At 51.2% G+C, this 16992-nt stretch overlaps 1 protein-coding gene across 10 annotated transcripts in view; it reads right to left on the bottom strand.

Moving 5' to 3' along the window:
- Window positions 1-412: 412 nt before the first annotated feature.
- The window catches only part of LOC133484908 (transcription factor COE3-like), a 50988-nt gene continuing 34408 nt past the window's right edge, over window positions 413-16992 (bottom strand). For 4 of the 10 annotated variants that reach the window (XM_061788114.1, XM_061788118.1, XM_061788120.1 and 1 more), the window contains 8 exons: window positions 14554-14687; window positions 14049-14175; window positions 8995-9083; window positions 4432-4497; window positions 4182-4359; window positions 2847-3047; window positions 1130-1258; window positions 413-588 (listed from right to left, as the gene is read on the bottom strand). In XM_061788114.1, coding sequence (XP_061644098.1) covers window positions 557-588; window positions 1130-1258; window positions 2847-3047; window positions 4182-4359; window positions 4432-4497; window positions 8995-9083; window positions 14049-14175; window positions 14554-14687 — 956 coding nt within the window. In that variant the 3' untranslated portion in view covers window positions 413-556. The remainder of the gene's footprint in view (window positions 589-1129; window positions 1259-2846; window positions 3048-4181; window positions 4360-4431; window positions 4498-8994; window positions 9084-14048; window positions 14176-14553; window positions 14688-16992) is intronic. The other 6 variants (XM_061788116.1, XM_061788123.1, XM_061788115.1 and 3 more) reach the window with 4 other exon arrangements.

Here is a 16992-nt window from a genome sequence, read left to right as displayed (position 1 = left end):
CAAAGACGCTGGAAGACGTGTTGGTCCCGCCCCCTCAGCAAGACGGTCCCGCCCCTTCAGGAAGACTCCACTCTGATTGGCAGCCGGACAGAACTCCTGGCTTGTGGAATTCAGGACTTGGTCCCATTCCGAAAGAGACTCAAAGATTGTCCCATTGCGACGTGGAAAAGCAAGTTGGCGGCGGATCCTTGTTGGAGCTCATTAACATCAATTTGCATTCTTTAAAGAGTTCCCCAGAAGATGGCGGGAAAAACTTTGCGTCTTCACAGATTATTCTTGGAACTCAAGCAAGCGTCATGCAAACATTTGTAGCAAACATACGGAAGCGCCTGATTGCTCAAAGCTGATTGGCCAATGATGATGATGTCATCAGGATGTTCCCGGAAACTCGCGGCACGAGAAACAGGAAGTAAGCCCCCCTAGCCGCCCGAGATGACATCGTCCGCAGTCACGTGACCTTCAAAGTAGAGGCGGCTCAGAGCGCCGCGTAGAGGAATCCGTCGAGCTCGTCCGCACGGATGGCGTCCGAGTGGCGGGAGGGGCCCGGTCGGGGGTCTCACATGGGCGGGACGATGAGACCGGCCATCGCTGCAAAGAGGAAAAACGCAAAACTTCAAACCCGGAAAGACTCCGCCAGTCTCGGACGCCAACATGGCCGCTTCCAACCAAAACGGCGGACTTCCTGCGTCGTGCCAAGCCGAGCCTCAGGAGACTTTTTTCTGGAGACTTGCCTGCCAAATTCCACGTTGCGAATTCAAACCGCCTTCGGGGATGATTTGTCTTTTGAAAACGTTCAAAGGATCCTGGCAAAATGGCGCTCTTCAACCAACATGGCAGACGTCCAGCGTCTTTTCAGACCTGGCTTACCTTATTGAGACTTTTCGCGGGCAAATTTCGTTTTGCTACGTCAAACTGGCTTCAGGGGCAGAATTTGGGGAAAAACATTCACGTGTTAAAAACCAGCCGGAAATTGTCGCCCCTCTCAAAATGACGGGAACGCCGACACGCGAGTTATGGATCAACTTTGACTTCGAGACCTGGCGTACGAAGCAGGTGACAGCGTGGTGGTGGGGGGGGCGGGGGCGGTGAGGGGGAAAGATGGTGGGGGGGGGGGGGGGGCTATGCTCACCCTGGAGGCTGCTGCCATTGGTGGAGGTGCAGGTGGGGGGCGGGGAGGTCTGTGGCCGCACCACGGGGGCGAAGGCGCTCTTCTGTTTGACTGCAGAAACCATAGTCACAGGAGAGAATGAACGCACGCCTACGAGAGCAGGGAGAAGAGGAAGACCACGGGTGAGGAAGGAGGACGTGAGCGGCGGGGGGCGGGGGGGCGCTGGGCGGACGGGGGCCGGCGCATGCGAGGAGGAAGAGGAGGATGAGGACGGGTGGCCTCGGTCGGACAAAGTTGATCCATGACTTGAAGAAACGACTCGAGCGCAGCGACCGCGCAGTTAGCCTAGCTTAGCTTATCAAGACCGGCCGGTCCGAGCGATGGAGGCTACTAGTGCAAAACGCAAAACGCAACCGGCTCACGTCAGTAAATTCAACAAACACGCAAGATGGTGGAGATGATAGCAGTGCCTACGCTAACCTAAGCTAAGACTGAGTGTACAGTAAACCCTCCTTCGCTCTTCCCAGAAAACCCCTGTAACGCGTGAAATATGCGAGCGATTACTTAGCATCATATTGCGATGTCATTTTGAAAACAATCTTTCATACATGCATTTCAATGCAAATTTGTGAAACGGAACTTTAGAAAGAGATGCAGGTATTTTATTTGTCTCCTTGGGGTCGCCATCCGCACGCGCAAAACACAAGCGCATGCCTATCGGGCAATAACGCGGACGTGTTGTAAACCGGCGATGTCCTGCTTTAACCGTTGGCACCGTTCCTCCCACTGACAGTCCTGCAATGTCGTCAGCAAAAAGCACGATGGGAACCCGGAATTCCTGGCGGGGATGTTATGAAGCTGAATGTTGCTCTTTACTTGCATTTGTTCTGAATGTGTCGTTGCGCCAGGTTGGTATTTGTCCATTTATTTCCTAAAACTCTGACTGTGCTTTGTGATTGCTTGCTTGATTGATTGCTTTCTTCTGATTCTCAAGCAATTTGGTGACTTACCGAATGGAGGAAAAAGTTTTCTTTTTCTGCTAAGAATGAGAATCCAACGGACCTTATGTGAGTCATCGCTGCCGCATCCAAATCGTGTAACCAATAAAGCCGACTGCAGGATACGCAGGCGAGTAAAAAACCCCAAAACAATCCACGATGAGTGGACCGCAATATAGCCAGGGATTACCGCCGTCCAATTGGAATTCTCAAGGAGTCACGATTCGGATTCGGAAGTCATTCGCGACTGTCAGCGAGTGTACACGCTCAACTCGTGCACAGAGGAAGAACTTTTCTATGCCTTCATTCCTCAACGAGTCTCCGCGCAGTTAGCCTAGCTTAGCATCAAGACCGGAGACGAGTCCGAGCGACGGACGCCGCTTGTACGAAACGTCGGCCGGTCCCGTCGATTAACCAAAGCGGCGCTTCCGATTTTGATGATGATTTGGCTAAGCTAAGCTAAGAAAACGTGTCGGTGATGTCGGAGTGTGAATTATTATAATGAGGATCGCAGTATGTCGAGGAAGGGAAAGGCGGGCCGTTTTGGTTGCCGCGATGACCAATCACAGAGCAGATTTGAGTTTTTCCTCAACAACCACGGCGACCGTCCGTTGGGGGCGTACCCGCCTCCCTAGGATAGGCGCCAGCATGCCACGTGCCGTCCGTCCGACCGTCCCAACGACCGACCGATCGTCCCTCCGACGTGTCTTCCGGTTGGCCTGAGTGAGCGAGCAACTTACCGGCATACGCGGAGTTGGCGCCGGCGCCGTTGATGAAGCCGGGCGAGCCGGGCACGGCCAGGTTGCTCATGGCGGCGGCGGCGCCGCCGTATCCGTTGATGGACGACGTGATGCCGTTGATGCCGTTGTAGTTGGACTGCTGCGGCGTGGAGCTCGGCACGTAACCGCGAGGAGAAACGCTGCTGGAGCTGCGCGAGTAACCTGGAGAGAAAACACATACAAATCTCAACTGTACTTGTATTTTTGGACAGCTTAGAAATATCTTTCTTAAATTATTTACATTAAATAAATCAACCAAAATTAAAAAATGTCTATTATACTAATAAACCAATTATGAAATAAAATGAAAAATCTTAATGTTTTTATATTTGACACCTCTGGGCCAAAGAGGAAAAGAACCATCCGGACCGTTATGGACGCAAAGTTCAAAAGCCAGCATCTGTGACGGTATGGGGCTGTGTTAGCACTAATGGGGTGGGTAACGTACATATCTGTGAAGGCACCATTCATGCTGATGGGTACATACAGGTTTTGGAGAAACATATGCTGCCATCCAAGCGATATCTTTTCTTATGTAGGACAATGCCAAACCACATTGTGCACGTGTTACAACAGCGTGGCTTGGTCGTAAAAGAGAGCGGCTACTCGACTGGCCTGCCGGCAGTCCAGACCCGTCTCCCATTGAAAATGTGTGGCGCATTATGAAGCGTCAAATACGACAACGGAGACCCCGGCCGGACTGACGCTGTACATCGAGCGAGAATGGGAAAGAATTCCGCCTGCAAAGCTTCAACAAATCGTGTCTTGAATGTTGTTCAAAGAAAAGGTGATGCAACACAGTGGGAAACGTGACCCCCCCGTCTGTCCCAACTTTTTGGGAACGTGTTGCAGCCATCAAATTCCAAGCTCATGATTATTTGCTCAAAACAATCAAGTTGATCCGTTTGAACATGAAATATCTCGTCTTCGTCGTGTCTTCAATGAAATGTAGGTCGAACATGATTTGCTAATCATTGTATTCTGTTTTGATTTCTGTTGAACACAACGTCCCAACTTCCTTGGAATTGGCGTTGTACAATAAAGAAATGATCCAATTATTTAATCAAATGCGTTTAAAATGTAAATGTCAAATAGTTTATTTGACTATTTTATTGGATATATTTCTTCCACTCAATAAATGAACCAATTATTTAGAAAAAAGAATCCAAATGTTGAACGTATAAATGAAAGAGTTGCTTTTACGTTAGTCTTGCACTATTTATGATAACTAAACTATCTTTGAAGAATAGAACGAAGACGTTGCAATTTTGGGAAAGAATGCGCCAGCGGGCTCACCCTGGTCGGCCTGCGTCGCCTCCGAGATGTTTGCGGCCAGCTGGCCGCCGAAGGAGTTGATGCCCATCATTCCCGAGTGCGCCGCCACGCCGCTCAGCGACGGCAGCTGGTTGTGACCGCGAGGGACGCCGGCGTACAGCGCCTCCGTTAGGTCGGCCGCCCGCTTCAGGATCATGTCCTGCGGCGGGGCGGGGCGCCGGGGTTAAAGGTCAAAGGTTCGAGCTCAAGTTAACCGTGAAGAGGAAGTCACCTGGTTGTTGTGCGGCATCCCGTACAGCGCCTCCACCAGGTCGGCCGCTCGCTTCAACAGCACTTCCTGTACACGCACACACGCACACGCACGGGGACTCGGTTTTTACTTTGTCGAAGTCTGTGGCGAGGACAAGAAAACGTTCAAAACCAACAACGCGGGGAAAAAAGAGAGGACAAGCGATGCAGGGCGTAAAAGAGGAGGAGAAAGGGAGCTGAGGAGGGCAGGAAGAAAGGAAGGAAAAGAGAGGAGAACCAAAGAGAAGGAGGGCATAAGAAAAAGGAGAAAGGGCAAATGGGAGGAAGAGGAGAGGAGAAACTAGAGGAGGAGAAGAGGGGGTCAAGAGAAAGGGAGAAAAAAGGGCAAAGCGGAAAGGTGGGAAAGAGAAAAGGAGAGGAGAAAAAAGAGGCGCACGTGTGTTTGTTGCTGATCTGCTGGAGGATGGAGAGAGCGACGGATGAGACCAAGCAAACCCGCAGGAAGGTGGAGGCCTCTGCTGGTCTTCCCTTGGGTATTGCACCTTCCCATCCTCCCTGCCTCCCTTTTGGCGCCTGATGCGAGATACGTTCAGAGCGCCAACGTGTGCGTCGACTTTGCGTGCCTTGCTCAAATACCCCCAAAATGCAGATTGATATCTTTTTTGCAAGCATTTCTTTTTCTTTTCAAAATACATACATTTTACTGGCTTCTGATTATAAAACGAACTATCCGTACATTTATTTGTAATAATATTGCGCAAGGATGTTCCATACAAATGTATTTTCAGACCCACTATAACATTTCAGTTCACACAATGGAGACCAAAGATCTTTCCTTCTGACCCACAGCGTAGCGCCAACTACTGGCGAAGAGGACGCACTCCATGTCAGATTGTGATATTTTCTTTGCCCTGAGTATCGGCAACCTTCACGAGTACCGTGTATCTTGAGATATTGGCCCGATACCGCCGTCGCGAGTTCAGTTCTAACCGGCCCGCCGAGCGGCGAGGTTGCCCGTGGCAACAATGCCTTTGAAAACCTTGGCGATACAAAGGATCAGCTGTGCTCGCGACAAAAAAACTCGGGGGCCACAAAACTTAATATGGTGATCATTGACGATATGTTTACCCCTTTGTTTGAAGGCAAAACAGAACGAGCGCATTTGGAAAATGTTGCGATTGAATCACATTGTGAGATTTCTTGAGGAACTTTGCTACAGTTTGTCGTAGATCGCAGCCATTGTATTGCAAGGCTCCAAACTTCAAGCCACAGCTATTTGGCGCTAACTTAGCCAACTTCACGCTAAAGCGGGAACCGCGCCGGAACGCAAAGCGCGAAAATCTGCGGCTAATCGACGCCCATTACAATTGTTGTTGTTTTTTTCAACACAAAAACATCTGGAATAAGTGTGGATAAGAAGTGCTTTGGGGGCGCCCACCTCAAAAAAACAAAACATTTGGAGAAAGAAGAGGTGCGGGGGTCCACCGCATTGTACTCGCACATTCAATCCACTTAGTCATGATTAGCGCTCCGTTTTCCACATCAACGCCACAATTATGGATGTGTTCACTTTCAAATTCATCCGGCCGGTTGGAGCCCACGGGCCCTATATTTGACACTCCTTCTAGTATAGCAGATCGGCTATACGGCCGCGAGTCCCAACGCAGCCGTAAACAGCCACGACGACCTGGAAGCTCCTCATCCTCCCCCCTCCTCATTTTCCTGCCGGGGGGCGCCGGCGGATCGGGACGAGCGCGACCCAGAGGAGGAGCCGTCAGACCGCTCGTAACTAAGACAAATCACCAGCGCCGAGGCCGGCGAGACGGCGGGCGGGGCCCGCGAGCGACCCTCGCGGCTTCTTCCGAGGACCAGCTCGTCTCGACTCGCCGCCGTCCAAACGCTTCGAGACGCCATCTTCGCCGCTCCGTCCCTCGCGTGGCCACAGGTCAGAACAAGCGACAACTCATTCTACGTTCAAATACTTCCATCGGGCAATCGATCAAACGATCCATTTATCAGGCGACGCTTTGTCGACGACACGCCGATCGCACGCTTTGGCGTAGAATTCAACACTAAAAACTTTGTCAACCAATGACTAATTCAACTCTATAAGGCTTCATTTATCAATCAATTTTCCCCGTATTGATTATTGGTGATCACGTCACATGAGACGCTTCCGCGCCGTCGTTGCGCAGACGAGGACTTCCTTGAGCGGCAACACCGGCTGCATTGATTATGGATGTCGCTGACACCGTACGTGAGGCGCAACAATTCTTCCATTCGCGCACAACTCGTCGATTATCAAATTGTCGGACGGACGATTTGGATCGTTGACTTAAAATTGTCCAAATCCTCGCAATTTCAGCCTCGCAACAGTAAATATTCGTCCATTTCTGTCAAAGCAGACTGATTATCAAATAAGACATTTGCAAACATCCGCTTTGACTTTTGGAAAAAAAAAAAAAAAAAAAGATTTTCTGACAAATGTTACGGACCGAACCAGGAACTGAATTAGAATCAATTCAAGTTTGTGCATTTTCTACACTGCCAATTTGAAATAATGTTTTTGAATAAAGGGATGGGAATTAAAATGCCGATTATTAGGATTATTTTGAATCCGATTGTGCGGGGGGGATACTGGTGGCTTCTTGCGATCCGAAGCTAATCGGCCACTGGCCCGCCCGGCCGGGTGACTGGGGTGTTCCGATCGGATGCTCATCATCAACGGGGTGGGCAATAAAAAGAATTTTTTTTGGGGGGGGGGGGGGGGGCGGCCTGGTACCCAATGGGTCGCGCCCCGCCGCTTGGGGACCGCAGCCCGACATCATAAAGCTCGCGTGCTTTCACGTGCGATCGTTGTGTAATTCAACCCTGAAGGACAACCAGCATCGACTCTAATGATTATTAATTACCGATTATGAATGGCTCATATGAAAGGATGTCACATGACATGCTCACATGCTTTAACGACACGCGATCGGCGTGTGATTCAACACCAAAAGACGGAATTCATCAATCAGCAGCGGCTGTATTGATTGTTGATGTTCTGATGTCACGTGACGCGCTTCCACGGTTTTACGGCGTGCGATCGGCGTGTCGCAGTCCGGCCGGCGTGCGCCGAGAAATCAAAGCGCGGTCGACACGCGCCCGCAGGTGCGAGCAAACAGGAAGCGACAGGCGCCGTGAACCCGCCAGCACGCGGTCGCACGCTCGCCACCTCGCCGGCAAAAAGCTTTCCATTGCGCCGCACGTCGGAGGAAGGCATAAATATTCATGGTGAGGAAGAGGTGAAGGCCGGCCGTGACGGCGGCGGCGGTGCGACCTGCGCCGGCGATTAGCATCAATTTACAAACAAACGGCTTTTTGTGGCGTGTCGCCATTTGATGAATGGCTTCAATTTGGCAGCCGCGTTCACCGTCACCGCACGTCTGCCCTCATTGCCGCCGCCGCCGCCGCCGAACGCAATCTGCCGCTGCCGCCGCCGCAATCACGCGCGCGTCTTAAATGAGTGCACGCTCACTGTCAACTTTCACCTCACAACACGAGCGTCCGCCATCTTGTTTTAAACATGATCGTTTAGACGCGTCCTCGCATTTTTACAACGTCAAAGGAAAAAGTCACGGGCCTGCCGTGATGACCGCTTCCTGCTGGAAGGAACCCGCAATTGAAACATATATCTATATTTGAATGTTTCATTTTAATTTCATTTTCATTTTATTCAAATCTCGCTTGGAATCTTCAACTCAATCTGATTATGAATCTCAATCCCAAAATGAACCTCATCTGCCTTTCTAAAATGCAATCTTAAAAGCAATCGAAATGTCAATCTCAAAATGAAGCTAAACCTGTATCTGTATTTCAATGGAAAACTCAATCTGAATTGCAATCTAAGACTCACTGAGAATCTAAATCTCATTCTGAATCTCAATCTGATTCTGATGAAAAAATTCAATCTGAGTCAATCTTAATCAAAAAAACTCACAATCACGGTTTTGCACGTGCACATGTGTGGGTGGCTACTTCCTGCGTGAACACACACACCACTTCCTGTTTGGTTAAATCATAATGTAAATCAAAATGTTGATCTCAATCTGAATCTAAATCTGAGTCTAATCTCAATATGAATGTGAATCTTGATGTGAATCTAAATCCAAATCTCACTCGGAATCTTTAACTGAATCTGAATCTATAGCTCAATATGAACCTAAACTATATGAATCTTGTTCTATTGTTAATATGAACCTCAATGTAAATCTCAATCTGAATCTCAATTTGAATCGAAATGCTATGGTAAATTTAAATATGAATCCGAAATGAAAGCTCAATCAATATCTGAATCTAAATATTAACCTGAATCTGAATGAATCTTAATATGATTATGACTCAAAATCTCAAAGTGAATAGAAACCTCAATATGAATTCAATTGTTCATCGAAATCTCAAAATTAATACGAATCTGGTTTTATGGTAACCCTTGATTTGAATCTGGCCGAGTAGAACCAACAGAGGACATAGAATTTAGAACGTACAGCAGAGTGGAGAATTTGAGCGAGAGAGAGAGAGAGAGAGAGAGGAAAGCACTGACCTTTGGTAACCTCTCGGGGTCCCCGGGGTGGCGAGGGATGACCTTCTGTAACCTCTGGAAGCCGTAGTCGATGGTGGGCTCGTTCAAAGCTGCCACGCACCCACGATCGCACGAACACGCATGCACGCACGCACGCACACACGCACGCACGCACACACACACACACACACACAGGTTTAGGGACACGTCCGGTCGGCGTGGAGATGATGAAGTCATCTGATTAAGCGAACGTTTGATGAAAGCACTCGATACTAACTCAAATCTACTTCCTGCCGGCGCAAAGGCGGGAAAAAGGAGTCGGGAGCCGCTCGTTGGGGGCGATCAAGTCCATTAATCATAAAACGCTGTCAAATTTGACTTTGGGTACAATTTGTCAGAGGGTCTTTGTCAGCGTTAGCGCTTGTAGCGGCTAACGATGATTGACAGGCCGCACGCCGGCCGCCTCCTCGGGCTCATTTGCATAAGTGCGGCCTTCATGAATACGAAGCGGGCGGCACGGAGACGCTATTAGCATTAGAACAAGATTTGTTTGGCTTCCCCGGGAACGCCGGCCCACAGACGCTAAATCTAATTTGTCCGAGGCGGCCGGAGGCGGAGACAAGAGGCAGAAATGGCAAAATGGGAAGATGGGGAAAAAAGGTGAAGATGCGACTACTTGAAGGGTGACAAAGCGTCCGGGGAGCACGCCGCCCCGCCGCCGCGTTGCGTTTCTGCCCCGCTGCGAATGCGCCAACGGAGTGATGGCCGAATCCCGGAGAGGCTTTTTGTGGTCGCCGAGCGGAAAACAATCAGCACCGTTCCCAGAATGCATTTTCTCCCTGCTCGACCAGATCGCAACTCACCAAAGGAATGCTGGGAAATCAGGAAATCAAAGGTGACCAAGGCGCGGCGACAAGATGACCATGATCGAGACCAATCTCCAAAACCAAATCTCGTTCTAAATACCAATCGAAATAGTAATCTGAATCGAAATGAAATGATCCATTTTAATCTGATTGAAAATATCAATCGGAATCTGACTGAATCGAAACACTGTACCTACTGTCACCCTAAATCTGATTGAAAACCTCAATCGGAATCTCAGTGGATGGAAATAGCAATTTGAATCTGTATTCAAATCGGAATCGGAATGAAAATCTCAATTTGAATCTGACTCAATCTAAACATCAATCTGAATCTGAATCACAATTTCAATCTTGATCGAACTGAATCGTGAAAAATGTCAATCTGTATCAAAATCTCAATCAAACTGATTCTAAATATCAATCTCAATTTGAATCAAAATCTCAATCTTAATTTTACAGAATCGAAAAATGAAAATATCAATATTAATCTGACTGAAAAAAATCAATCGGAATGAATCTAAATACTGTATCACCCTAAATGTGACTCTTAATCTGAGGGGATCGAAACATCAATTTGAATCTGTATTAAAATCGGAATATGAATGAAAATCTCAATCGGAATCAAACTAAGATTGAAAAGATCACTCGTAATTTGACTGAACGTAAACATCAACCTGAATCCGAATGAATTTTTTTAAAAATAAAATCTTCATCTGAATGAATCTAAATATCAATCTGAATCTGAAACAAAATCACAATCTTGATCTCAACTCATTTAAACGTCAATCTGAATCTGAATACAAATCTTAATCTCATTGAATCGAAATTTTGACAGTGGCTCCAAAAATCAAGATCAATTTGAATGTCAAAATGAATCGAAATCGAAATCTAATCGAGAAGATCCAACATAGACCGCGCGGGCGTCAAACTTCCCACAATGCATTTCCAGCTCAGCAAAGAAATGAGCAGAGCAGACGAAAGCAGACGAAGCCGCGAAGGCGACACGGACGCTTCGTGACCGCGCCTCAGCCGGCGACTTCCTCTTCGCTTCCTCGTTTGACGTCCGTCGTCCATTGCCGCCTCCTCCCAAGGTAAACAAGGCGAGTAATTGCGGCGTCGGCGCCGTCTCCGCCGAGACAGATGGCGCCTCGCCGCGCCGCCGCTTCCCGGAGGCGGACATCTTGTCCACTTCGTTAAGTTCCCGCACGTTCCTTGATGCGCGGCATCCGTTTTGTTCCGGGACATTCCAAACATTCCGCACCGTCTTCGTAAGTGAGCTTGATGGCGTGTCGCCGGCGCGCTGATGTCGGCGCGGAAGGCGCTGTCACGTCCGCCGCCGTACCCCGCTTCCCCTCGTTCATGTCCGCTCCCCAGACGCGGCCGCCGATCCCACGCCAATTTCCCGTCTTCCCGACCGCGTGACTGATGCGGGTCGTGATGATGAGGATGATGATGATGTCGCTCAGCCTGAAGCGGAAGCGCCGATTTGTTTCCCGCCAGTCAAGCGGCGTCAGAGCCGCGTTTTCTGACATTCGCTTCGCCGCAGCTACGCGGGCGGCAGACAGAAAGCGGACGTTCCCGCGACCACGTTCCGCGTCGGCCTCGCTTCTTGCTGATCGGCCGGGGGGGGCGGTCTCGGTCACATTCCCGAAGTCGTCCCGAAAAGCCGGTCGGATCAAACGCCACTGAGGTCACGCGCAAAAGTGGACGCGTTACTTTCGAGCTGCGTGGCGACGGCGAGGCTGCGCCGGGACGGAGCTCGAAGCCGTCAGCGGATTTCACGCGTGGACGCCAAGAACAACGAACGACGATCACATTGCGCTGCGTGCGCTTGCGTACGACGCCGGGCGGTCACAACGAGGGAACTCGGAGTCCCTTTTACGTGTTTTTTCAAAAGTTACGTACCGATGGCACGCGCTTTGGCGTTGACAAAAAAGTCAAGCTGGTGAAAATTGGAAATTGGAGAAATGATCCGTTTTCCATTTGGCGCCTTCGACGGCGACGTCACTCCTACCGACGCGGCCGCCGGCACGTCAGTTAGCGGCCGATCTGGTCTTTCCATCTGCGGTTACGCACGTTCTCCTCACTTCTTGCCGATCGGCTGTCGGTGCGGCGCCCGCTTCCCGTCTCCCTGACGTGTCTTTGATGTCTGCGGCGTCCTCCCGTCCCGTCGCAGCAGGCGGGACTCCACCGGAAAACCGCTGTCCCTGGGTCGACGCGAGCCGCCGTGTGTTACATTCCAGACGCCGCGCACGCTCAGCAGCGGCTGATTACCTCCCGCGGGCCGTCCCCCGTCCCCCCGTCCCGCGTCCCCCCGTCCCGCGTCCTCCCTCCTCCCGACCCGACATGTTACTCGGTGGAGTGGCGGCCTAAGACGCCCCCGCGGAAAGCGCTAATAAGCCCGCATCAGCGCCTCGACTGCGCGTCGCGGCCCGCGTTGTGATCGGTCGCCGCCGAGGACGCAGGAAGTCTCGGCTGTCAATCAAAATCTGACTTGAAAGGACGTCTGCGGGGGAAAACCCCGGAGACTTCCTTTCATCGCGCGTGTCCTCGCCGCCGCTGAGTTGCTCCGTCGGAGCGAGCTGGCTTCGGGCTATGGGGGTCAAAGTCGGGTCGCGCACGCGACACCGGCTGTCAGTCGCACACCTCGTCGCCGACCGTCCGCTTGGTCGTCGCTCATTTGGCCGACAATCAGCAGGGCGCTTCTAAAAGAACATGCGTAGAACACAGCGGAAGAACATGCTAGAAGAACTCAATCTAAAATGAGGCCAGAACAGAACATGCTTAGAAAGCGCGAGAAATGCGTAGACCGCTCTCCAAGAACACGCTAGTAAAACACACGCACACAAAAACGCCCTTAGAACATGCTAGAAGAACCCAACAGAAAATAAGCTAGATGAGAGGGAATAGAACACGAGAAGAACATGCTAAAAGAACGCACTGAGACCATGTTCAAAGAACGCACCTGAAGAACATGCTCAAAGCATGCGAGAAGAACACGAGATGATCAGCGCACGCGTGATGAACGCGCGTCGACCTTTTGAGAAGAAAGATGCTTCGCACACGCTAAAAGGACACGCTAGGAAAACACTTGAGAAGGACACCCGCAGAAGAAATGCTTAGACTGCATTCTAAGAACATGCTTGGAACACGCAACACGTGTCCCCCGCCAGCGTGATGAGGGAACGGACGCACGGCTTGCCGGAAAAGTTTCGTCTATCTGCTCAGCCGATCGCGCGTGGCGGCGGCTGCCGCGACAAAGGCGATGAGGCGTCGGGATTTTTAAAGCCACACGCTGACATTTACTTATCGCGCTAAACGGCCGACATGTGACCTTTGCGCTACGTTCAAGGACATCTGGATAGTCACACAATCGCCGGCAAAAGTCAAAGCTCAGATCGACGGTACAGATACGCACACGCGTCATCGTACACCATCGGCTCACGGCGTGTGCGTGCGCGTGACGTGTTTGGAGAAGAAAGTGTGGCCACGTGCGGCGGGATCGCGTGTATTCCGTTCTCGGACCGTCGTCGACGCTCCCGGAATTTTCATTCGAATATTCATTGGAGCGTTTTCTCATCATTTTTATGTGTTGCCTATCATTTGTATCATATGCAGAACATTTTTCGTTTGGAATATTTTATTTATTCATGATTTTGTATTTTATTTTTTATTTTTTTACTGCTGTGACAGGTGACGTTTTAAAGGGTTATCTTATTTTTCTTATAAAACTGGTTCATCATCCATCCGTCCATTTTCTGTCGCGCTTCTCCTCGCGCGGGTCGCGGGCGAGCCGGCGCCCATCCCAGCGATCTTCGGGCGGGAGGCGGGGTCCACCCTGAACCGGTCGCCAGCCAATCGCAGGCCACATAGAAACATTCACATTCACACCTGCGGGCAATTTAGAGTCTTCAAGCAACCCGCCGCGCATGTTTTTGGGGCTGTGGGAGGAAAGCGGAGCACCCGCAGAAAAGCCACGCGGGTTCAGGGGAGAACATGCAAACGCCACACAGGCGGGGCCGGGATTTGAACCCAAGTCCCCAGAACTGTGAGGCAGGTGTGCTAACCGGTCCTTTTTTGTTTTAGCCGACTCATTTGCAACTTTTGTGGTCTTTCTTTCATTTTCTGCATCTACGAATGAGCTGGCCCATCTGTCCAGCGAGTGCCCGTGTGTGCGCGCGTGTGCGCGTGCGTGTCGTGTGTTTTCACCCGTGTAGACGAAGCGTCCAGGCGCCCCTTTGCAGAACTGTTTGGACTTGTAGGACAGCGTGACTTCCACCACGCCGGGAATGTGGCGAGGAGGCGTCTGGACGCGGATGGCGTGTGGCGTGATGAGCTGCGGAGCGCAAGAACACGCTTAGAACACACTAGAAGAACACGCTAAGAGCACGCTACAACATGCTAGAAATCCGCTTCGAGCACGGTACGACAAAACCTTTTGAACACAACAGAGCAGACAAGATGAACACGCTTAGAACAGGCTAGATGAATAGGGTTGGACCATGTTATAAGAACACGCTTGCAACACGTGGGAAGAAGACGCCAGAAGAAAAGTCACAAGCTCCAAAGTGTCCGGCAGTCTGCGTCCGCACACGCGTGTTTGTGGCGGCACCGGACGCCGGATCAAAGCGAGGAGCGAGCACCCGCCAGGTGTTGTGTTCTTCTGGACCCGCCGCACCCGCCCCCCCCTCCCACCCCGCCGTTCCCGCCTCACCTCGCTCCACACCAGCATGGTCCCGAAGACCACCTGGAGGCCGTCGAAGAAGTTGTCTCCGATGAGGATGACGGTGGCGCCGCCGGTGGTCCAACCTTCGCTGGGGCTGATCGCTTTGATGCACGGCGTGGCTGCTTCACAACACACACACGTAACACGACACGCACACATTAACGTGGAACACGCAACCGGGTCCTTGTCCTTCACCCACACGTGCTAACGTGCTAACGTGCTAACGTATTCATGTAAAGCGGAAACGTTGACTTTTGGCAAGTGGACGTTTCGCGGTTCACTTGGCTGTGGACTTCCACTGGTGTGGTGAAGGTCCTGGTGGGCGTGTCCACCTCGTTGGGAGGGAATATTATAAAGCCCGATTCCGATGAAGTCGGGATGTTGTGGAAACAGAATACAATGATTTGCAAATCCTTTTCGCCCTCCATTCAATTGAATGCGGTACAAAGACGTCATGTTCAAACTGATGAAGGCCATTCAAATAACAAATAGAACATTTCTCATTTTGAATGTCACGCCTGCAACACGGAAAAGCGCTGGGACAGGGGCAACAAAAAACTGGGAAGCTTGAGGAATGTGGAAAAAACATTCCACAGGAAATGGAAAGAGGCGAGGCCAGTGTCAGGGTTGGCTATAAATGGAGCATCCCCGAAAGGCTCAGTCGTTCGCAAGCGAGGAGGGGGCCAGGTTCACCACTTTCGGGATTTCCTCAAAAGATTCCGAGAATCGGGAGAAATCGCTGCATGGAAGCGACGAGGCTGAAAACTGACATTGAATGCCCAGGACCTTTGACCCCTCGCGGCATTAAAACCGCCATCATTGCGTAAAGGATTTTGCCTGAACGGGACACTTCAGAAAAGGGAATATTTGCACAAAAAAAAACACCTTTAGCAGTTTAAACAGGAGATGTCTTACAAGCTTGAATGCGGCTTTCCAATCGTTGGATTCCGTGCGGATTTCCCTTTTCCACCACGTCCCGACTTCGTTGAACTTTGTCATAAATAATATCGTAGAAACATGCAAATGCTGTCATCAATCATTTTGTGAATGGTTTAGAAATCGGCGCAATGAGCTGATCGTTTCCACTGTGTCGTGCGGAAGAAATTGCGGGCGCAAAAGAGGAAGCGGGGCGGCCGCTGCCATCGGCACATTCGGCAAACCGGGAGCCCGCCCGGAGGACGGGGGCGACGGGAAAAAGGCGGCGGCGCCTTCTTTCAAAAGCAGATGGAAGGACGCCGCACCGGAAGAAGAAGAAGAGGCTTCAGACCACAAGGACCCCCCGCACCCCCTCGGCGCTGTCAAGGTGGTCTCAAGAAGAATCACAAGCTGACGCGTCAGCGACAGATTGGTGTCAAGGAGCGTTTGTTTTGGAAGCCAAGCACGTTGGGGGGGGGGCATCTGAGGAGGCGAGCGCTCCTTTCAGCATCGTCCCGTCTGCAACCCCCCCACAGAGACGAGCACCACCCGCCCGGCGCGCCCAGGAGCTTCATCCGAGCGCACTTGAAAGACGCGAGCGGAGGACGGCGCCAGACGCCTCTTTGATGACTGACTCTGCGAGGGCTTCTTTTGCTCTGCTGCGAGTCCCAGACGGGTGGGAGTTGTCGGGGGGGGGGGGGGGCTGCGCGAACGAGGGTTCGCTTTAGCGGAGGCCATGTCCCAGACGAGCGGCTTTTGGTTAAATGATAAGATGGGGGAGGACAAAGGAAGACGAAGTTTTCCAAGTCCACCGTCGCTCGCTCGGATGCGTTTCCTTTTGAAGCCTGACTCATTATTTCCGCGTGTCCAGAAGCAAGAAAGCGATTGGCACAGGGGGCTTTGGATTCGGAACCACCTGCCCGATGTTCGCTCCCACCTTCCCTCAGACCGACAGCGGGATGCCCGGTCTTCACGCCTGACTTGCCTTTGGAAACGTAAAGTTTCAATGCGCACAAACGTGTGTGGGAATGTGCTCAAGTTTTGGACTCAAGTAACATTTAGCACGAATTGTACTTGCGAGAGTAGTTTGAACGCACCACACGTTTGACGCGAGTACTCACGTTGAGAAGTAACGCTACTTTTACTGCACTGCAATGATCTACACGCCGCTCCCTACTTTCATTGACCGATTATCGCGTGCGCGATCTATTTTTAGACTTGGCCTTCGACCTCGTTGTTCAAGTGCGTTTCGTAATCGCTCACTCTCTCGCGCGCTGACCGACCTCCATCTTGATACATTTTGTGATGTTTACATCCATGAAAACGAGTTACAAGTCGTTAAAACATGGCCGCCGCAGAGCAGCTCCGTGGCGAGTCGCCACGTTTGAACGACGATGTCTGCGACGCGTCGTCGTAACAAACGCGGCGTTGCGCCAGTTAGCGTTGCGAACGATCCCCCCCCCCCCCCCCCCCCGTCTGCATCCGGTCGTCGTGCGTTTCGCAGCAGGAGCG

This window comes from Phyllopteryx taeniolatus, chromosome 10 (assembly GCF_024500385.1).
Source record: "Phyllopteryx taeniolatus isolate TA_2022b chromosome 10, UOR_Ptae_1.2, whole genome shotgun sequence".
In the NCBI taxonomy this organism is placed as follows: domain Eukaryota; kingdom Metazoa; phylum Chordata; class Actinopteri; order Syngnathiformes; family Syngnathidae; genus Phyllopteryx; species Phyllopteryx taeniolatus.
The sequence above is the reverse complement of the archived record's forward strand: the minus strand, read 5'-3'. Positions and strand labels throughout refer to the sequence as shown.